Raw genomic sequence first — 23607 nt, forward strand, 5'->3', positions numbered from 1 at the left:
AAACCTAGAACATCTATAAATCTATGGTCCTGTCAACCTCAGAAAGATAGCCCTGAGGGGTAGCACTCAATTGTTAAGTAACAGAACAACTCCTTGTGAGTGCTCTTCAAACACTGAATTTTGTATTTAATGTTCAAAGTTTCATTGCTATTTTGCAACATATCTTAAATTCTCTTCATATAGATGAGAAGCTTCATAGGGAAAAATTAGTAAAAATCAAGAGACATACACTATGAAAAATATTTTATTGCAAAAATAATCACTCTATGGACTCTAAAGAAAGAAATCAAAGGAATGTTTTGTTAAGGTAAAGGTATAGGTTTTGCTTAAAACAGTCTGTACAATCCATTTTTATACGTTCCTTGTCACTGTGTTTCTTGCTGTCTTTCCTCATCCATAAACGTCTGTAGTTTGGAGCCGATAACCTGCAAATGTTTTTCAGCAGATAGAATACTCCGCGATTCCAGCAAAAGAGCCGGTAGGCTTGATACTCCATACTGTGGTAAGAAACAAAATTATATTTTAGACATTCACAAACACACCATGTAGTCACCATTTGTCTCTAAATAATTTATTTTCTAGATATTTTAATTCTGATATCTTAGGTCTTGTTCATTAAGAAACGTACATCCACTGGTGATGGATTCCATATACCTTGGTGTCTATCCTAAACAAAAGTTTCCAACCTTCCTCACCCATCACACACTTTACCAATGGTGATATAGCAAACACAATTCTGGTACCATCTGACAAATTAAATCAGAAGCAAACATTTTTTCATCCTCCCTTTCTGCAGCATCCACCACAGCCTTGATTTCTTCTACAAACATATAAGCCTTAAAATAATATCATATATGACTCAGTGTGTACTATTATCATGGGTGCTGGTTCGCATGTACAGGTATTTAGAAAAAAAATATTGTTTCGTAGGCACCCAATCAAGAATATATTAAAGGGTGGCAAAATTGAAACAATCAGCTTAAATATATTTGTGTGTGTTTATATATATATAAACACACACATTTGTGTCCCGGCATCTGCGAAGGAAGTGGGACCGTATAAACTGTCACTGCCGGTTGACCGCGTTTCACTGTGCCACAGTTAAGTGAGCGGTAATGGACTTGGGGAAGCTTGGCACCGTACGTGTGTCGGAAACGATTTTCTCCTCCGCTGTGAGCCGTTATCCGGCGAAGGTTTGTTTACTTTCCTAAACGGGACGTGGCAACGTGGATGGTGAGTTCAATTTTGCTTGTTTCCTAACACCGTTGTGTGCAAAGCGCTGACAAAATTACTATTGGTGTTTACCTGCGTCTGCGAAAAGAATTTGCACGTTCGCTCTCAAACCGCTCACCATCACTGATCGGAACTTTCTGTTTGGCAAGCCTAATTTAAAACGCAACTTTCCCGCGCACGCTTTTCAGTTGATGTTCATACTGAATTTCGGTGTTTGGGTCCCTGACAGATCCTGTTGATTAGACCAGTACGCTGTGCACTTTAAAGTACTTGGTAAACTGTGCATGCAGGAGGGGGAAGTCCCCGCGTGAATATTGGACAATGGACAATGATGCAGAAGCACGTAGGAGATTGCGGGCACAATCGATGTTTGTGTTGAACGCGAGGGGGTCTGCCAGCACTGACCCTGCTCCACCTGGCAAAGTGACAATTAATAAATATCAAAGATTGGAAAAGTTAATTCGTAAAGAGATATCACGATGGTGGGAGGCAATTACCCTAGAAAAATATCAAGAAGAAAAGAGAATCCCTAGGGGTTTGAGGATTTTAATTGCCCCCTCACATGAGGAACCGGATATGGAGTTGGCAGAGGAGTGGGCTGAAAATCTAATGGACTGCTCAAACCGCATGCTATCGATTTTGATCAAACACGCATGGAAGGACAGAATGGCGTTGTTGAAAATGATCGCTGAGCTCAAGGATGAATTAATAAAGGAAGATACTAATGAAAACTTCACAAAGAAAATGGAAGAAATAAATAAAAAAATGATCAAGCATGAGGATGAAATTGTGGCAAAAAAAGAAAGGAAATTTCTCAGAGACAAAATCGACTATCAGAGTGGTCGGATTTTTACCTTTAGCCACAAGTATGACAACATAAAAAGAAAAGGAGTGCAAGCCAACATTGATGCTTTAAGTGTGGCAACAGAAATATCGGAGGAGGAGGTAGTGGAAAGCGACGTATCAGAAGATGGCCAGGTCCTGGCAACTAAAAGTGTAACCAAGAGCACTAATAAGGCCTCAAATTTTTGGGAGGAATTCAAGGTAATGAATCAAACATCCCAACAACAGAATTGGCAAATAGACAGAGGACGGGGGCAAGGAAGAGGATACAGAGGAAAAGGCAGAGGAAGAGGAAATCGTGGAGGAAGTACTCCAAAGACCAACAGCCAATCAGAAGGGGCGGCTGGAACAAGTGGAAACACAACAACCCCAGTGGGAGTGGAAACACGGGGTCAGAAAAAAACAAGAGGAAAATGAATCGACGAAACGTGGTAAACTTATCCTCTCATATACTGTCTGATGTTGAAAATGATGTTCTACAATTTGGTCTTTCCTTTTGCCCTTCGGCTAATTTTAATTACTCCCAGGAACGTATAGACCTTTTTAAATTCACTAGAAAACTCAGGTTACAAAAATGGAACAAACTCTAGGTCAAGAATACGGCCTTGAATGTTTCAAATATAGAGCCAGCACGTGAGACCATTGATGAGGTTATTACCTTAATTGCCATGCAAGATTTGGAGCTTGGCACGCCAGCTAACACTCCACGTGATGCAATGTCTATGGGCTTTAAGACAGATCTGAATTATTCCAATTCATTTAAGCCCAAATCCACATTTAATCCCACACTACCAGCATGTGGCATTGATACTTTTGAAACTTTGGTCATCAATGATTTCAAGACTATGGCTAAGAAAAAACATTGGTTTAATGACAATTTAAGTAAACAGGAAAGACTAGCTGTTAAGTCACTAGAGGGTGACTCTTCTATTGTCATTCGCCAATCTGATAAAGGGGGTAATGTTGTTTTAATGAATGTGGCTGACTATATCAATGAGGACATGAGACAACTGAATATGCTAGACTGTTATGAAGTTTCTTCCCTACAGGCAATTGAAAAGAGCAACAGTACCTACTATGAGTTGTTGAACAACTGGCGTTCGAGTGGTATTATTGAATGGGATGAATACTCTTTCCTATTGAACCGTCATCCTAAAGTAGCAGTACTGTACCTACTGCCTAAGCTCCATAAAAACTCTAGCAATCCCCCGGGCAGGCCAATAGTTTCTTCGATTGGCTCTCTTTTAGAGAACACGTCGAGATATATTGATTTCTTTCTGAGACCCTTTGTTGAAGCAGTTCCATCTTATCTCAAAGACAGCAGAGATTTCATTAAAAAATTGTCTGATTTCATCTGGCAGGACAGCTACATACTCATTTCTCTTGATGTATGTAGCCTATACACATCTATCAGGCATGATGATGGTATTAAGGCTTGCCAGAAATTCCTGAACTCCAGATCAATTTCGTATCTTAGTCATACGGAAATGATCATCGTGATGATAAGATTCTGTCTGGAAAACAATTTCTTTGTCTTTAATGAGAAACATTATAGACAAAGACAAGGTACGGCGATGGGAACTTGTTTTGCTCCCAGCTTTGCTAATCTATTTATGGCGAGCTGGGAGCAGCAAGTAGAGAGGACCCACCAGATGTATCGTGGCCATGTGAAACTGTGGCTACGGTACATCGACGATTTGTTCATTATCTGGGAGGGCTCACAACAGGAGGCTGTGGACTTCATTGACGATTTGAATAACAATGACTTGAACATCAAACTAGAGGGTCAAATGAGTACTGAGATGATGGTGTTCCTAGATTTGCGTGTCAAGGTATGTGATGGTAAACTTACAACCAACCTTTACAGCAAAGAAACCGCGGGTAATACTTTATTACATGCGGAGAGTGGACACCCTAAAGCCTTAATAAAAAGCATTCCTTTCGGTGAGTTTCTCCGGGCTCGGAGAAACTGTAGCACTGATCAGGACTTTCGGACTGAAAGTGAATGCACGAAGGAACGCTTCATTGAAAGAGGCTACCAATCCTCGATCATAGAAGCAGCACTGACTAAGGCTAGTACTATCAGTCACTCCTCCTTACTGACTTCCAATGAGACCTTGAGACCTAAAGATGACGCTGAGGTGATAAGATTCATATCTACCTACCATGTGAGATCTTGGGAAGTACAAAAGAGTCTCAAACGTCATTGGAATATCCTGAAAACTGAACCGACTTTAAGGAATGTTTTGGGTGACAACCCCAGCATGACTTACAGGAGGGCTCATTCCTTGAAAGACAAACTGAGTAGGAATGATGTAAGTAGTATCACGAGTAAGGGTTCAGATGTCCAAGGATTTTACACCTGCATGAAATGTAAGGCGTGCAGGTACAGTAATAACACCAAGAAAGTCTTTTTCCCTATAGAAGCTACAGAAAGAACGATCACCAAACATCTCACATGTCTATCAGAATATTGTGTTTATGTACTGATATGTCCTTGCTCCAGGAAATACATGGGGAGCACCATGTTCCCAGCGAAAAAACGTGTCCTGGAGCATATGAGATCGATAGACAACAAAGACCAAACCTCTCCGATTGCTCGCCACTTTGAGGAACAGCATAAGAGCAACAGGAACTTGCTAAAATTTTTTGTGATTGACAAGCTTCCTGTTATGAAGAGAGGGGGTGACAAAATTCGAAAACTAAGACAATTGGAGAGTCGGTATATTCTCGAATTAGATACCCTGATGCCAAATGGGCTTAATTCTGAGGAGGAAATGAAATGGCATTTGGGGGAATGAGAGTTTCATTTAAGTACTGCTAATTATGATGAATTTTTGTCTGTTCAGTAGATAATTTGCTAACACAATAATATTTTTTAACCTGCAAATATGTAACGCCTGCATTTGAATACGTGCTTCTCTGCTAATTTTAACTTATCTTATTTGGTTTCACGTTTCTCACTTATTTTCACCATATGGTTTAGGACTTATAATTACCCAGTTAGAGCCTATGAGAGAGTATATATGATATACGGATTTCTGATTGGTCCATTGTTTTATCTTTTACCTTCAGGTAATGGAAGTTCACTGAAGCACAGAAAGAAACCTCACTTGGGTGTTGACTGGTGATATCTATGCTGATGCAAGAATTAATACTTTATCTCTCACTTGGGACTTGACACAGGCGACAACTGTATAGTGGGATCAGGCATATTGATGCTGATACATAATATAGATTCTCACTTGGGACTATGTACTTGTCATATTTAATCCACTAATGACATAAACTTTCATGATATAGCATGCCACTACAGTGTCTCCCATTTCAGCACAACATAACCTTTCTGGTAGGGGCACGCAATGGTTAAGGCTGACCACTCATGTATACCATTGCGCGTGATGCTTTGAACTCGCAATCAGGTTGCACAAAGACATATGGACAAAGTGTGTGAGGCCTAATGAACCCCTGCTTTTTGAATTAATTTCCTTGCCTGAAACAGTTGACAGGATTGTCATTACATATACATTTGTTTTGAATGAACACGGGGGATCCATCAGATACATGGTATTTTACTCCACTCCAAGATGGCCGCTAGAATGGGGTTGAAAGTCCTTTGTCTATTTTGAGCACAGATCACGTGTCAACTTTATTTATTGTTTGTTATGCTGACAATGTAATTACCCGTGACCAAGGCGAAGGTTCGCCGAAACGCGTTGGAGTTGTTTTCGTTGTTCGATTTCACGATGCTGCACATGATGGATTAAAGAATACTTTGAAAGTGCACTTGATGGATTGGGAGTGATCTTCTCTGTCGGGGAGAGTGCATTTGCGTAGCCGTGCTGGCTACGCGTTGTGAGCCTGAATTTGTCTACAGGGTAACCTTTGCCCCTGGATTGCACCGCTGTTTTTGTGTCCCGGCATCTGCGAAGGAAGTGGAACCGTATATATATATATATATATATATATATATATATATTACACACACGAGCAGGTTTAGCCCCAAGGAGGAAACCACCAGAAGGTACGTGGTTCACGATTATTTATTGAACAACTTGCAAGCAGGCAGCCTTCAAATGACATGCATCAATAGTTCAAATGCCAAACGCGTTTCAGGAGTCCCATTTTTCCCTTCATCAGTGGCAAATCATGGCGAATGGGAGCAATGTTTCTTGCGCACCTTTTGTTATCCTGTCACCTGCCTTAGTGGGCGTGGCCTTTCCCAAAGCCTTCTGGTGAACGTAGTGCGCTAAGGTAATCCCATGTGGGTCTGCTCGTATCACTCATGCAATTAAAACAAAGTTTTACCCATGTGGGTTTGTGAATTCACTCGCCGGTGTGCCTGCTCCGCTTTACCGAAGTCCAAGTGCCTGAAAGCAGGTCCGTGCTGGCGCCATTCTGGTGCCGCAACCAACGGAAAGAAGGAGCCGGCGCTTGTGCAGGACGGGTGCCAACTTTTGGTGACTATCAAATGGCAGTGGCAAGGGCACTCAGCCCGAGATATTGAGACTGTAAGCACATATAAACTGTGAACTAAATTAGAAAGTTCAACAAAGAGGACTATTGAAACCCATCTTTGTGCACAGCGTATTACACTGCCACGTCACCATAACAGTGCTAGTAGGACAAGGTGCCTTCACAATAATCTCAGCAAAAGGGCACTTAGCCGTCATGTAAATGCTGTATTTTCAAATCAATGTAAATGTAAACATGTAAAAGCGTAAACCTGTATCAAGGCAGTAATTTAAATCATGTTTAGACTGCGTTCAAAAATGATTATTGAAATGAATATGGCACGAAACTGCACGTCCCATAATGCACTTCTAGTTGCACACATATAAATACCAAAAGTGAAGTAGGACAACTGTGTAACACTGCCGTGAGAAGGAACCATCAGGTTCGAAACGCGTAGGCTTTAACAGTGTGCTGAATAAATTTAATTTCATCTAACGAGCGGAGTGCTGGATTACTTTTTTGTGAGTTATTAAAACACGGGACCCTGTCCTGGTCCCGACTCCAGCACCAACTTGCAAAGTGCTCCCTCTGCGACGGGACAGTTCGTGATTGGAGATAGATATAAAAAGAATTTGTAGTCTGCCCTCTGACTTTGAAAAATGTTTAGAGGAATTGTTGGGGCGATTAAAAGCCAGGGGCTACTCTGAGAAAATCCTGAAGGAAGCGGTCGAAAAATCCAAATCTAGACCCAGAGAGAGTTTGTTCCCTTCCCGACAACCTGAGCCAGAAACTATTACTGCACATGATACTCTACATGATGTTCCTAGAATGATCACAGCCTTCAGCAGTGAGGACAGGAAATTGAAAGCAATCTTTAAAAAGAATTGGCCAAGATGGCGACCTGAGCGGACGTGCAGCCTTCGGCTCCGCCGGCCCCGGAATCCCGCACCACGATCCTGCTTGCCCGGCTACCCAGTTTTTGTTCCAAAAGGTGTGGGTGACGGAGCTGCTGCTGCCGGTGTTCCGCCGGCCTCTCCACCCGCCCGGATTCCGTCGCTGTGGACAGACGCGCCCTGGCCCGAGACCCAGCTTGTTCCACAACGCCCTGATGCCCTCGCGCCCCCTCCCGCAGTCGCTCTGCAGCGGGGGTGATGCGACTTGACGGCGCTTCCTTCTGGGAACACGACCGGCGCACTGCCTGCCGACGGGGACCGCTGTACACTCCCTGGACTGAATGGTGACAGACGGCTGAGGCGCCTTGCCAGCGGGTCCTTTGTTCTTGGCCGCCATACTCTTGCTCCGTTCCACGAGTCCCCCTGGCTTACGACGGCGAGCCCTAACCGGATCTGTGTGCCTCCTCACACACTTGTTGGCCCTCGGGAGATCCATTGAGAAGGGCGGATCATTGCTAGCCTGTGGGTGATCGATAGCCGCCTGATCGCGTCCCGCTGCTTTCCCCCTGTCTCCCCCCACACTGCCGCGCTGGGCAGGAATCAAGATGGTGCAGCAGACGGCTGGCCGCTGAAGGACACTCTACGCAGCCTCCCTTCAAAGCAGCGAGCTCCCCGGAGCGAAAAGGATCGGAGCAACTCCTCCCCACGGGACTGCGAAGATGGGGTCTCTAGAGCCTGCATTCACCCTTGCAGACGTTGTGGCAGCCCTGGGTGAGTTGCAATTGGAGATGAGGAGCAGCTGTAGCGCGCTGGGGGCATGACTCGATGCCTGTGCCCAAGCTTCCAGCCTGGAGCAGGGGCATTGTCTTTTACAAAACTCCGGACGGGAGTTGTTGCAGCCTGACACCGCAACATTGTCTCAAGGGGACGCAGTGGATGATACTGTAACCATCGCTGGGGCTGGTAGTGGACTGTTGCCACTTATTAGTACAATCACCGAAACAGTGTTTCCCCCTTACTCCATGCTTGACTGTGTGCAGCTAATCGAGAGATCGTGGATCTGGCTACCAGTGGTTTGCCCTCCTGTTTCATCACCAGCATGCTCGCCTTGGATTCGGATTGCTTTGATTTGTGATTTTAACGGCTGGACCATGCCAGAGAGGACTGGGACCGAGGTGGATTCCTTTCCTTGGACCGGACGCCATTCTTCCTTCGGCTGTGCACCTTCCCCCTCCCCCGAGCGGCCATTTTCCTTTGTTCTCCTGCACTACACTGGACTAACGAGCGGAGGGGGAGAGAGACTGAGTCCCAGGTCTGGCCAGGGATAGGGGACTTTCTTTGTTTGGCACCCGGGCGGGTGGGTGGAGGTAGGGTGGACCTCGAATTTGGCTTGTTTCATCGCTGATTGTGCATTGACTCTCTCCCCAATTGATTGCTTACTGCTGCTCTATTTGATGTTGCTATTGGGGCGGGGAATGCTTATTGGGCCGGCGGAGTTCGCGCGTATGTTTAACTGGCCCTCCTCCCGGATCTTCTCTTAGGGGCGTTTAGGGACGGGTTTTCTGTTCCTACTCCCTATGTCATTGGATTATATTCTTTATTTTTACTTTCACTTTTGCTTTCTCTTCTTCCTCTCTTCTCTTCTCTTACTATATTTCGGGTTTATGGGGCGACAGACACTCTGCTAGGGGGGGGGGGGGTAGGCCATAGCCTCTGCATGTGTGTAGGGTGGGGGGTTAATTATTAGTTCAGTTTTTTTTTTCTATGGTGCCTTTCTTTGCTCTTCTATGATTTTTCCCTTCTTTCTTAGGCCCGTGTTAGGTATGCTGGGGGATGGGTGGCGGCGCAAATGAAGGTGGGTTGTTGAGGCAGCTTCTTGTGGACTGACTATTATGTGGCCATCCTCTGGTCGGGACTTGCATGTTGTGAATTGCTCTGCCAGAAACTGATGTCTCTTGTCAAGTCCCGCCTACATGGACCTCGCTTTTCCCTTTTTTCGTTGTTTAAGTACGGAGTAGCATGACCTGACCTTAATATTCGCACAAAAAAGATTTTAAAATTAACCTACATTGCTCCTGTGCCTGGGTATGGCGGCGCTTTCCAGTCTGTTCTCGCACCGTAACCAATACCATGCCGCATTACCTTGGCGCTGTATTGCTTGCACTAGTGCTACATGTGAGATCGTGGCCGGCCGGATGGTTGTAGGCCCGTATTTGTACTGTCTTTGTGCACAATAAAGGTTTTCAAAAATTAAAAAAAAAAAAAAAAAGAATTGGCCAATAGTGTTGAGTGACCACATATTAAACACTAGGTTACCAGCCAATCCCACTATTACCTTTAGACGGGCCAAAAGTATGGGATCCGTGTTGGATAAGCCGGCTCCGGAATTAAAAGCAAAAACCCCTTGGTTAAAACCTTCGAGGGGTTTTTTCAAATGTTCTAGCTGCCGCGCATGTAGATTCAGAGTAAATACATCACAATATTTGACTCCATTTTCTACTGAACCCAGAAAGATCTTGGGCAATTTTAATTGCAAAACAGATTTTGCTGTGTATGTCCTGACATGTACCTGCGGCTTACAATATGTGGGGAGTACCAAGCTGCAGGTACATGTCAGGATTTTGCAGCATCTGCGCGCAATCTTACACAGTGACCCTGCCTACCCGGTGGCACGCCACTTCAAAAGAGTGCACAATAAAGATCTCTCGTGCTTGAAGTATTTTGTAATAGGGTCTGTGCCACCTATGACTAGAGGAGGTGACAGGGAGTCACGGTTAAGACAGCTAGAAACTAGGATGATATTGGAGCTTGACACACGCTGGCCCAATGGTTTGAATAATATAGATGAGTTACACCACTTCTTATAACCATATCAATTTCCTGTCGCTGTACATTTTCTGTTGATAGACACAGACCCATCCCCACTATCTTTCTCCCTCTTAGTTAGGTTCCCTATTTTGAGGTTGAGTTTGGGTCTGCTCATTTTGGTCACCTAAATTGTGTATATATGGCTGTATAACCTTTTCTACTGGTCTGTAAATTTGGAATGATTAGAATCCTTGATGAATTGTTTAAATTTTTGTATGTATGTATTTATGTGTATATATTGATCCATTGGGTATACATTTATACATATGTATATATATGAAGAGTTTTGCACTTTTGTACTTTTGTAATTTTCTACTTTTCCCTTTTTCAGAAACGTTAATACGGTTTTGATACTGTTTTGCTACTGTTTTTCTATTTTTCTCTTTTCCAATTTTTCTACTCTTGTACATATATGATTAGTTAATGGGACAATGGAGGTGAACTTTGTAAATAAGCATATGTAAATTAATGTGGGTTGTAAATATGAGATTTAGAATTGTGTATATATAGGCCTATGAAATTGAAAGGTTATTATACATCGACATGTGATTATCATAAACCCAGGTTTGGTTTAGTGTTCTAGGTTCCTTCCTTTTTAACTATTTATACTATTTATTATTATTATAGTACGTGAAATATACACATGAAATGATAGGGTAATCAATAACCCACCATCTATCCATCTGTGAATATATATTTGCTTATCGTACTAGATATAATGACTGGTATTGCACTTTAGCTGGTTCAGCTTTCTTTTCTCATGCACTTTTTACAAATGTTGCACTTTACTCACTTAGCACTTTATCATACGACCGCTGGTACATAGACGGATATACCCATAAGCCTGAATTGTAGATATTAGAATTTCCCTGTTATTGTTTATTGTGAAGTAGATGTTTATCTGCTCTTTAAGTAAGGGATTTTATTTCTATTATACATAGGCTTTATGAGATACATGAGTGTCATAGGTGGATTTAACCGGTGAGAATTTATGATTCATGTATATCAATATCTGGATTTAACCAGTGATGTTTTTCCGTCCTTTTTGGTAATGTTCCATTGGATACACTGTCACTTTACTGTGGAAGTATGTTGTTTATTTCTATGAAGTCACATGACTCACTATGTCACGGTGAGGGGTTGGTCACTATGTGTAATTAGCATATAAAAAAGCATTGAGTTCGATGTACTAGTTGCAGCGTGAACAAGGGCACATCTTGCCACAAACGCGTAGCTGCTTTCTGTTGTTCAATAAAAAACAACTCTGCTGATGTGCTGTGGTCCGTCTCCTTCCTGTTTGCTGGTGTGCTGCGTGGTTGCTGAAACACCGAGGTATCCAGAGGAGTCATGTGCTGTGTATATATATATATATATATATTATATATATATATATATATATATATATATATATATATCTATATATATATAGATATATATATATATAGATATATATATCTATCTATATATATATCTATCTATATATATATATATATATATATATATATATATATATATATATATCCAAAAAGAACTGCTTCCACGTTTGAAGACACCCACACAACGCTTCGTTTTCACCTTTTTATTCGAGGGCAGCAGCACGTTCAGCGCGTCACATCAGCACATTAATCAAGCCGTTTTCTGCCATACGCGTTACGGGAACCACTTCCCTTGATCACTGGCTAGGCAAATCTGGAGCTGTGACTGCGTGCAATTAGTCTCTGATATAAGTATTCAAAGCCTCAGTGGGCGGGACTTGGAGGACTGCTGGTTCGTGTAGTCCTGGTAAGTGTTGTCAATCTGTTGTAGGCGCCGCTTTCACACTGCATCCTTTAACATCACATTGCTGTTGTGACATCGCCTTGCATGCTGCTCGTTTTGTGCCTATTCGAACAGGTGCGTTGTCCCACAAAGCGCCTACCTTTTCAAGGCGCTAGGGCCCGTGATAGCAGGGGGGTAGTCCTCGTGGCCAGGAGCACGGCCACATTAAATCCAAAAAGAACTGCTTCCACGCTTGAAGACACCCACACAACGCTTCGTTTTCACCTTTTTATTCGAGGGCAGCAGCACGTTCAGCGCGTCACATCAGCACATTAATCAAGCCGTTTTCTGCCATACGCGTTACGGGAACCACTTCCCTTGATCACTGGCTAGGCAAATCTGGAGCTGTGACTGCGTGCAATTAGTCTCTGATATAAGTATTCAAAGCCTCAGTGGGCGGGACTTGGAGGACTGCTGGTTCGTGTAGTCCTGGTAAGTGTTGTCAATCTGTTGTAGGCGCCGCTTTCACACTGCATCCTTTAACATCACATTGCTGTTGTGACATCGCCTTGCATGCTGCTCGTTTTGTGCCTATTCGAACAGGTGCGTTGTCCCACAAAGCGCCTACCTTTTCAAGGCGCTAGGGCCCGTGATAGCAGGGGGGTAGTCCTCGTGGCCAGGAGCACGGCCACATTAAATCCAAAAAAGAACTGCTTCCACGCTTGAAGACACCCACACAACGCTTCGTTTTCACCTTTTTATTCGAGGGCAGCAGCACGTTCAGCGCGTCACATCAGCACATTAATCAAGCCGTTTTCTGCCATACGCGTTACGGGAACCACTTCCCTTGATCACTGGCTAGGCAAATCTGGAGCTGTGACTGCGTGCAATTAGTCTCTGATATAAGTATTCAAAGCCTCAGTGGGCGGGACTTGGAGGACTGCTGGTTCGTGTAGTCCTGGTAAGTGTTGTCAATCTGTTGTAGGCGCCGCTTTCACACTGCATCCTTTAACATCACATTGCTGTTGTGACATCGCCTTGCATGCTGCTCGTTTTGTGCCTATTCGAACAGGTGCGTTGTCCCACAAAGCGCCTACCTTTTCAAGGCGCTAGGGCCCGTGATAGCAGGGGGGTAGTCCTCGTGGCCAGGAGCACGGCCACATTAAATCCAAAAAGAACTGCTTCCACGCTTGAAGACACCCACACAACGCTTCGTTTTCACCTTTTTATTCGAGGGCAGCAGCACGTTCAGCGCGTCACATCAGCACATTAATCAAGCCGTTTTCTGCCATACGCGTTACGGGAACCACTTCCCTTGATCACTGGCTAGGCAAATCTGGAGCTGTGACTGCGTGCAATTAGTCTCTGATATAAGTATTCAAAGCCTCAGTGGGCGGGACTTGGAGGACTGCTGGTTCGTGTAGTCCTGGTAAGTGTTGTCAATCTGTTGTAGGCGCCGCTTTCACACTGCATCCTTTAACATCACATTGCTGTTGTGACATCGCCTTGCATGCTGCTCGTGAAGGTGAAAACGAAGCGTTGTGTGGGTGTCTTCAAGCGTGGAAGCAGTTCTTTTTGGATATATATATATATGTATATATCTATATATATATATATATATCCAAGGCTTCCAAGAAGCCTTGATCACGTGATCAAGGCTTCTTGGAAGCCGAAACATGTAGTAAGGTGTCAATAAACACCCTTGGACTCTGCTGATGCTGAGCGTGTTATAGAAACTTGTGAGACGAAGGGAAGTCATATATATATATATATATATATATATATATATATATATATATATATATATATATAATATTCCACACAGTCCCTTGCAGACAATCCGCTGACCAGGCCCACACCGCTAAAATTCCATATCCATGATACTGAAAACAGTATGAAACCAGTCGACTCACAGGTACAGGGCTTTACAATTCCATTTATTGGAGCGGTGAAATGGCTGGGATAACAGCAAATGCATTTCGGGCCTCTTGGGGCCTTGTTGCTCACGGGTTACTTACCACCACTCCTTCTAGTATTTTTAAACATGCTTTTTGATTTTTCTACTTCCTTAACTACTTCCAGTTACATGGGCATTGTAGTTTTTAAGTGTTAGTGCTTAATATTTTGCAATTATTGCAAACCTTTGTGCGTAATAATGTGCATGTGTAATTAAAATGCGGCAAGTGTAAATTACAAAAACATGTTTGCTTTAAGCACAATTTATGCAAATTAGAGTTTAAAATGGATAGTCAGTTGAGTATCTTGTTCCCATATTAATATATCGCAAAGTATGCAGAATAAAAGATAAAAATTAATGTAAATATGTCTTGATTATGACCGCCTGTGGACAACTATTACTGTTTTGCCATCAAATGAGAGATATCGCCTAGCAAACATTGATATATTACTTGGGGCCTTAACAATGACCATGATTTTTTTTGGGAAACAGCCTTTATCACGAAATGCATTTATGTTTTTTACATTGCAATTACTTTTACCAATCAAGTCTTTACAACGCATATATGTTTGTATTGGTGAGTATGTGTAAGTAGTTTATATATATTTGTGTTTGCTAAAATTTGTCAATACATTTGGGTAACAGTATTGGGTGATAAAGGCATTTTCAGGGTTTAGTAGGGCGTAAGAAGCATTGGGTGTTTTTAGGGTTTAGGGGTTGGTAAGGGTATTGGGTGGTAAGAGTATTTTTAGGGTTTAGGGTGAACAGGGGTATTGGGTGGTAGGGGTGCTTTTAGGGTGGGTTATGGTATTGGGTGGTAAGGAAATTATTAGGTTTTCGGGGTGGATAAAGGTATTGGGTGGTAAGGGGATTTGTAAGGTTTTGGGTAGGGTAAAAGTACTGGGTGGTAAGGGTGTTTTTAGGGTTTAGGAGTGGGTAAGGGAATTAGGTGGTAAGGGTATTTTCAGGGTTTAGGGGTGGGTAGAGATATTGGGTGGTAAGGGTATTTTTAGAGTTTAGGGTGGGTAGGAATATTGGGTGGTAAGGGTGTTTTAGGGTTATGAGATGGGTAAGAGTTTTGGGTGGTAAGGGTATTTTTAGGGTTTAGTGATGGGTAAGGGTATCGAGTGGTAAGGGTATTTGAGGTTTAGGGGTGGGTAAAGGTATTGGTGGTAAGGGTAATTTAAAAAAGGGGTTGGGGGTCGCTCCCCCAAAATATACAATTTTAAAATAGAAGAAACCCTGTAAACGACATAAATGTAATTTTTTTTAATGTTTAGATTTTGTTTATAATAATGTTTTAAGATGTATTGTATAGGTTTCACTAATATTACTTATGTTGAACAGTAGGTGGCAGTTTTAGACTGACTGGATATTTCTGTAATTACTATCACTGTAAATTTAAAATAATCGTTTTATTATAAATTTCTACATAATAGTAACCGTAGTAAAAGTATGCGCGGTAGTGCATTACGTGGTAAAGGTATTTCACATGTGAGTGAATGTAAATGAGTGGTAGGGGTATGTGTTGTAAAAATGGACGTGTTAAAGGAACACGTGCATGTCATACAACCATATTTTTCTTCTGCGGTTTAAGGTAATACAAAACAAGACAGCAGAGGAGTGAATCACTGCATTTTTACCAGCTTAAACTATTCTAATCCTACTGGCACAGATGCCTTATGAGATATTTAAGCCTGAGATCCACTTTGTTAATATTCTGGGAAATCAAACTGTACCTATTAACTATAAAGATGTAACTGTTTCACCACATCCAACGCCTTCTCTACACTGATAAAATCGTAAAAGGAAACCTTTGCAACCTCTCTAAAGCGGATGGATCATGTCATATGGTTTGAAGAGGTTCTCTGTGAAATGAATCCCATATAATCAATCTGAGCCGTATGCTGTAGGATTTTTTTTAGACTGTATTCAAGATCTTTACATTTGTTTTGAATATTAATGTAAGGCAAAGGCTGAAACCGTTGGATGGCTCAAGGCAAAGGCTGGAACCGTTGGATGGCTCACGGCAAAGGCTGGAACCGTTGGATGGCTCACGGCAAAGGCTGGAACCGTTGGATGGCTCAAGGCAAAGACTGGAACCGTTGGATGGCTCAAGGCAAAGGGTGGAACTACTGGCTGGCTTAAGGCAAAGGCTGGAACCGTTGGATGGCTCTCTTCCAGGTTTTTTCATGTAGGCTGAACAAGCTCCAGCTGCATCCCAAAACTCAGCTATCGGACTGGCCTCAGGCTTCAAAAAGCATGAACATTTAACTCCAAAACTAGGAGGTTTGATATACTTGAATGCTATAACGTAATCAACACTGTAGCAATAAGTACTTGGTTGTGGGCTTGCAACCTGTACAGAAATATATTTGTGTAATAGTGAATACATTAGTAAAGATATTTTGAAAAATCAAATATTAGGACATCGTTCTTTGGCTACTTCTGAAAATAAGAATTACGTTCTGCTCACTTGCCTCACCTTCAAAGCCCTCAGACATTATTAACTAGTATATCTTCACTCTACCTTATATATATATATATATACCAGTAGGCACTCAGAAGAAATGAAGTTCTGCGACTGGAATGAAAAAGATTATAATAACTTTGCTGTGACAACATATTTTTCTGAGGTTGCCCTCAGTGGATAACTCACTCCTAGAGGATCTGTGATACCAGAAAACATAAAACTTTAAAGGCTACTATTCCATTGATTACATTAGCACAGATATAGACGGGACTGAATTCCTGCTCATTATATGTATTTTTTTTCTTTACTGATCTAATCCAATCTGGCAAATGTACTACAGAATAACATGTTTGTAGCAGGTGTGGCTGGAGATACACATGCTCTGCACACTCCTGTCATTTAGTGTTGGGCTTGGATGAATGCATCTTGTTTTTCTTTGAAGATGTCTTTCGAATCACGAGGTCTTGACTCCTCAGCTTGTCATGGATGCACATGGGTATCAACTCTATTCTTAGATTGCTTTTGGGTTCGGCTGTAAATCAGCTTTGCACCCGGTCTGAATTAGTTTGTCAGTTCCTGCCATTGCCTCAGAGTCTGTTGCCTTCCATCCCATTACAAGAAGACTCTTCAAAGCAATTCTTCCTTCTTACATGGCTTGGTCTGCTCTTCGAGACCACCGTGGCAAGCAACCGGCCCTTCTGGCTACCATGTGCTCCAGACTAACTTCGGAGAATGTAGACTCACTTGTGATGATGGATTGAATGCCTTTAAGAAGATGCCAACAGTGCTATTCCAAATACCCTGAGGATAATCTCCATGCCATCTGCAATCTCTGCCTTTCGCCACAGCACAACAAGACCAGTGCGACTCCTGGTCAATGTTCCACAGCAAAAAAAACTCTGTGTTAGGGACAAGCCAGATAGTCGGCCCAAAGCAGAATATTTAAGTTTTCCTTTGATTAAGTTCTCCTTGGATACACCAGGCATCATCGACCAGGGTAAACCGATTGGAGCTGAAGAGGAATTGGGTGAGTCACCCGATCTTCCAGCATACCAACCCAGTCTCGAGATCATGGACTCCAACGTCTTGGAGCTGGAGGAGGAAGATCTGGAAGAAGAAAAGGCCCCACAAGGACGCCCCTTCCAACTCGGTCAGCTCTGGTCCTCATTTAAAAATGATGCCTCGAGTGAGTATTATCAATACCCAAGCCTCTCTCAGAGCCCAGAAACAGTTACATGTCTGAGACGAACAAAGTCCTCTACTCACTAGATCGAGGAAATTCCAATCCTCGAGACTGCAGCAGAATCTGGATGAAAGACAAAGGAGGAACATCATCCACCTGGGCATAGGCAAGATCCCTGCCTCAGTAAAGACACTGCCAAAGAAGCATAGGCTAGCTTTTGATGAAGTTCCAGTACTGGACACTTCTGATCTTCTCTTGCCCTCAAAGAGGCCTATGGAGAAAGCATCTGTACCTCATCCATCACCATCTCAGTCCTCACACGAAGTGACTTTCCCTCAGAGGTCACCGAAGTCATACTCTGACAAGGACAGTACCAGACCATATTCCCGGGCTGAGGACTTTGCCCCAGCCTACCCTGGCTCCTAGGATGATTCTTTGAAGGATTATGATGTGGACCTTCACATAAACTCAGATCTAGATCATGTCCCAGTCATGGCTTACCTGCCGGATGACACAATTTCATACCATATCGTTATTCAAAATGTGGCCGCTTATCATAAGGTGGACCTGTACGTCAGCTGTGAGGATAATGACTAGTTAGCAGAGATGCCTTCAAAGACGGAGTGTTCCATTACATACTACTTCATGCTCAATGGTTAGAGCGGCAGACCCTGATGCAGAGTTCTGGCCCGGGACCAGGGTTCAATTCCCACCTCGGCAGGTCTTGGGCTCAATTTCCTCGGACCTGGCAATTCTCGCCTCGGTGCCTATTCTAATCCTTGGCCCCACGCTGCAACTCTGGGCAATAGCTTGCTTAACCTCCACACCGGCCCTTAACAGCGCTAGGATTCCTGGCTTCACCCTGGGGTGCCCAGGAGTGGACACTTCACAGGGAAAGCCAGGAAGGGTTCCACAGCGGTATGAGTAATAGCGCCAGGAAACCGCTTGGTGACAGTGCGCTCTACACATACCTTGACATTTACATTTACATTTACATTTCAAAGGATGATTAAATTCGCCTCTGAGGTTTTTAATGACCCCGTCAAATCCTGGGTAGTCAAACCTCGTATGGAGAAAAATATAAGCCAGCGCACTCCGACCCGCTCTACATCAGGGTTCAAATTCCACCAGACTCCCAGGTTGTCACCACTGCTAGGAAAATGGCAGCAGCCTTGGCCTTGGGCAACACTCCGCCTCCTGACGAGGAGAGCAAGCAAATTGATGCTGCAGGGAAGAGAGTAGCGGTGGATGTGGCCACACATAGCCAGTTCCGTAGGCCTCCTCTCCCACTATGATACAGCTCACCGGAACGAGATTGAGGTGCTCTTAAAGCATCTTCCTGACCAATATCGTAAAAGGGGGGGGGAAGGAACCTGTTGAAGAAGGGAAAGCCATCACCAATGCTTCTATCAGGTGGGCCTCGGATTCAGTAGATACAACAGCTAGTGCAGGGAACACCTCAATCATCCTCCGGCGCCACTTCTGCTTACGTGTGTCCGGGTTCAAGCTAGAGGTGCAAAAGCACCTAATTACCTGCCGTTCGACAGGAAGCACATGTTGGGGTTCTCAGGTTGACACCCTGCTTCGAAAAATTAATGCTGACATGGAGACTGCTAAGGCGATGGGTGCCCCCCAGGTCCTTTCTGGCAGGGTCTCCTTTCAGAAGCTCCATCACTGACAGTGATGGCTGCCCACATTGTTGTCTGCTTTATTGGAGTACTGACTCCATGTGGCAGGCTGCCTTTCGGTAGAGCCTTTTCTGCTGAATACGGATCCCTAACTATTTGTTGCCGGCAGTTCCCTGTTAATTTAGAGGCCACGTTTTCCGAGAGAGTATATAACTTCCCTATTGCATTAGGGTGCATATATGTGTTTTGTCTTTGGCGCTCATCCTTATTTGCTGTTATTAATTTCCATCCCCAATTATTTAGGGTCTGTCAGATGTCCCATTATTCCGTTAGTACTGATGAGATCCTTGTATCCCAATTAGGGGTTGAAATGTCATTGTCACAGAAGAGTAACCAATAATAAAGGAACTTCTAATTTTGCCGCATGTACTAAATAATTCGAAAAGGTAGTTTGTTACAAACACATCAGCCTTCCTCTATACTTTTACTTTTGTATGTGGTTTTGCTGTGGGTTTTACATTAGGAACATATTGCACTGTGTTTCTGGTTTTTGTTTTATGGTCTTTCTGTTTGAATGTTATATTTGAAGATATAAACTTCTTTGTCTGTTCACTTATAGTTTTGGTGGTCTTTGCTGACTTATCATTGACTTGCCGCCTATTCCTTGTGATCACACAACACCTGATGGGGGAGACTTCAGGTATTTCTTCCCGCTGGGAGGAAATTACCAAAGACTGATGAGTTCTATGAATTATTGATCACAGTTACTGCTTCAAGCTCATCTCAACCCCACCATACAACCCCCTTCCACCCACACCCTCATCCCAGAACATTTCATATTACTGCAAGAAGAGGTTCAGGCACGCTTACTCAAAGTCGTCTATTCCCTATATTTCCTCATTCTTCCAGAAGAATGGATATCTCTGACCAATTCTGTACATCCACCTTCACAACAGATAGACCCTGTCAAAACACTTCCACATTATGAATGTCATGCCCGAATGCAGTTAGGCGACTTCAAGGGCCACCTTTGACCTGAAGAACGTTTATTTTCAAATCCCAATCCATCCTGTGCCTCTGTGGTACATTCACTTCAGGGTAAGTGGTCAACAATCCCAGCTGAAGGTACTGCCCTTGGTGTCACATGGCCCCAAACCTGCTCACCACAGGAGGTCTCACCTTAGGAGGTCACGTCTTTTCCTACCTAGACCACTAGCTGATCAAGAGTGCAAGCAAACAGGAATGCCTAGCCCATACCCAAGCCGTAATCCTCCTCCTGCAACCCTAGGTTTCACAGTAAATGCTACAAATTCAAACTTGGAGCCACTCCAAGTCCAGCTCTTTCTAGGGTTCTAAACACAGTATTAAGCAAAGCTTTCCGCAATGCCCAGTGGGTGCAGACTTTTCAACATCATCTACCTCTTTTTTAGCCACTCCCTCCACTTCCAGAGCGCACATTAATGCGCCTTCCAGGGTTGGTGGCCTCATGCATTGCCATGGTGCTCACACCAGACTGCTTATGCTCCCACTTCAGGAGTGCCTGTCAACCCAATAGTCACAAACACAGAGTAAGTTAGAGGATCTAGTGTTGATAGGAGGCCAGCACCTATCAATCTCTGCAGTGGTAGAACAGCAACCTGTTGCAGGGCAGACTCAGTTCTGCAAGTAACCATCCCCTCGGACGCATCTCTGGTCGGCTGGGGGGGGGGGCATACCTCAATGACATGACGCCACAGAGTCGGCGGCCTCCACATCAACCACCTGGAGCAGTTAACTATTTACCAAGCCTTCAAAACCTTTCTTAAAAAGATTCAAGGCCAGGTAGTTCTTGGGTGCACAGACAGCATGACCCTCCATCTTTAACCTAAAAAACGAGGAGGCACATACTCCCGTCAGCTGTCAGCCTTTGCGCAGCAAACCATCCATCACCAAGTTCATCTTCTTGCAGACTATTTCCCAGGGTGGGCAACACCTTGCAGACGTGCTCAGCAGGATGTATAAACAAGTTCACAAATGGTAACTCCACCAACAAATTCTGCTCCCTTACTTCTAGAATTGGAGAACCCCAGACAGACCTTTTCGCCATGCCGAAAAATGCAAAATTCCCAAACTTCATCGCCAGGTTTCCACACCTACAGTCCATGGGCAATACGATTTGGATGAACTGGTCAGGGATCTTACAGCCATATTCATCAACATGAATTGCGCTCGCAAATGGCCAGATTCTGAGAATCTGGCCGTTTGCGAGTGCGATTTTTGCATTTGGGATTCATCATCCCAAATGCAAAAATCGCTATTACCGAAATCGCATATTTGCGAGGAATTGGATTTAAGGAATCTCTAATAGAGATTCCTTAAATCCAATTCATCACCCAATTTGAAATTGCGAATTCGCAATATTTGGTCGCAATTTACCACGAAATCTGACTTCGTGGTAAATTGCGAAAAAAGAGTAAAAAACACTTTAGTGCATTTTTTTCTTTTGCATGTTACACACACGCATGTCCTCTGGACATGTGTGTGCGCAACACCTGTTCAAATGTGCATTTGAGGGGTGCTACAGGGTGTCCTTTGGACACCCCTGGCACCCTTCAAATCGCAATCTTATTTGCGATTAGCAAGTTGCTAATCGCAAATAAGGAATACTCCCCATTCATTCCTATGGGCCTTTTGGCCCATAGGAATGAATGGGGAGTTTTTCCTTATTTGCGATTAGCAATTTGCTAATCGCAAATAAGGAATCAGTAGGAATCGCAATACATTTTGCTAATCCTACATGAATCCCGTTTTGCGAGTCCTTAATAGCGAATCGCTATAATTCGCTATTAGGTCATCGCAAAACGGGAGATTGATGAATCTGGCTGTTTGTGTATGCTATTTTGCCGCAGCTGCTGATACCTAACATGGTCAGGAAGCTGAGGGAAACATAACCCTCATCCTGGTGGCACCCATATGGGACAGGCAACCATGGTTCTCACACCCCCTTCTGGAGAAGTGCAATGCCCCTCATGAGAAGCTTCTCAACAGGTCAAACCTTCTGACTCAGAACCATGGCAAAGTTAGACACCCAGACCACTCAACCTGGTGATTTGGCTACTGAGGTTGTAGAATCTGTTTACTTTGGTCTACTGCAAGAGTGCAGGTCTTCAGAGAAGCCTGCTGGCCCACTACACGCACTTGCTGCTTGGAAGCATTTTGTCTAATATTGTACATCTAAACACATAAACCCTCGAACACCTATGGAGCAAGACACAACATTACCTTTTACCTCCTTTTATATACAGAACAGGAAACACTCTTCCCTTTTTAAAAGCCAAGTAATTAAAGGTTTTATGGAGGGCCTTAAACATATTATCCCACGAACAGTACTTCCAGCACCAGCTTGGAATCTCAATAATGTCCTTACCAGATTTATGGAGCTTCCTTTCGAGCCACTGCATTCATGCCCTTTGCAGTTTCTCTCTTGGAAGGTTGTCTTTCTGGTAACCATCACATCTCTTAGAAATATCAGTGAACTAAATGCCCTCACACTACAGGAACCCTTTCTACAAGTTGACAATGTCAGGGTTGTTCTTACATCCAACCCTACATTCTTAACTAGGGTGGTCTTCTCATTCCACCTTAATTAAACTTTTGAACTCCCAGTCTTTTTCCCATGGCCCGACTCAGTAGTTAAAAGAGCATCCCACACTCTGAATGTCAAGCATGCTCTTATGTATTATATAGACAGGACGAAATTGTTCTGAAAAGCGCACCACCTCTTGTAGCCTTTCCGCAGCCTCACAAAAGTCATGCCGTTCCTAGGGCAAGAATTGCCAGGTGGCTTAGTAAATGCATCCAAACCAGTTATACAATACTTTTTCGGTGCCTTATAGAAGCGTGCGAAAAGGAACTGGGAGAGCATTATTGACACAGACAATCATATTAGATGATACCGCTGCATACCGTGGGATATTATTATGGTTTAAATCTTTGTATTGATGTTTTCAAACATACTCAGCGAACACAGCAGCTGTTGCGAGTCACTGAGGCATACACACATCTGAGAGCGAGAATCACTACATGCCTTGCTATGACTGATATATGACCAACCCCACAAGGGGGAAAGGATAACAAGAGAAAAGGAAAACCCCACAAGAGAACCAACCTAACTCCCCCCTCCCTAACCCCACTCACCCATTTGCAATGTCTGCACCTATGTGGGTGTATAAATGCGATCATTTCTCGATGGGTAGCTCCGAGTCGGGGACCTCCGAAAAGCGTAACCGTCTGAGGTATTTGGGGCAAGTTAGCTCATGAAATTCCTGTGACATATG

The 23607-nt window shown here is 43.5% G+C and overlaps 1 protein-coding gene across 2 annotated transcripts in view; it reads right to left on the reverse strand.

Annotated features, from left to right (window-relative positions):
- Window positions 1–226: 226 nt before the first annotated feature.
- The window catches only part of CENPU (centromere protein U), a 740965-nt gene continuing 717584 nt past the window's right edge, over window positions 227–23607 (reverse strand). For both annotated transcript variants that reach the window (XM_086962486.1, XM_086962485.1), the window contains one exon: window positions 227–497. In XM_086962486.1, the coding sequence (XP_086818612.1) occupies window positions 366–497 (132 nt within the window). In that variant the 3' untranslated portion in view covers window positions 227–365. The remainder of the gene's footprint in view (window positions 498–23607) is intronic.

This window comes from Lissotriton vulgaris, chromosome 3_1 (assembly GCF_964263255.1).
Source record: "Lissotriton vulgaris chromosome 3_1, aLisVul1.2, whole genome shotgun sequence".
Lineage (NCBI taxonomy): Eukaryota > Metazoa > Chordata > Amphibia > Caudata > Salamandridae > Lissotriton > Lissotriton vulgaris.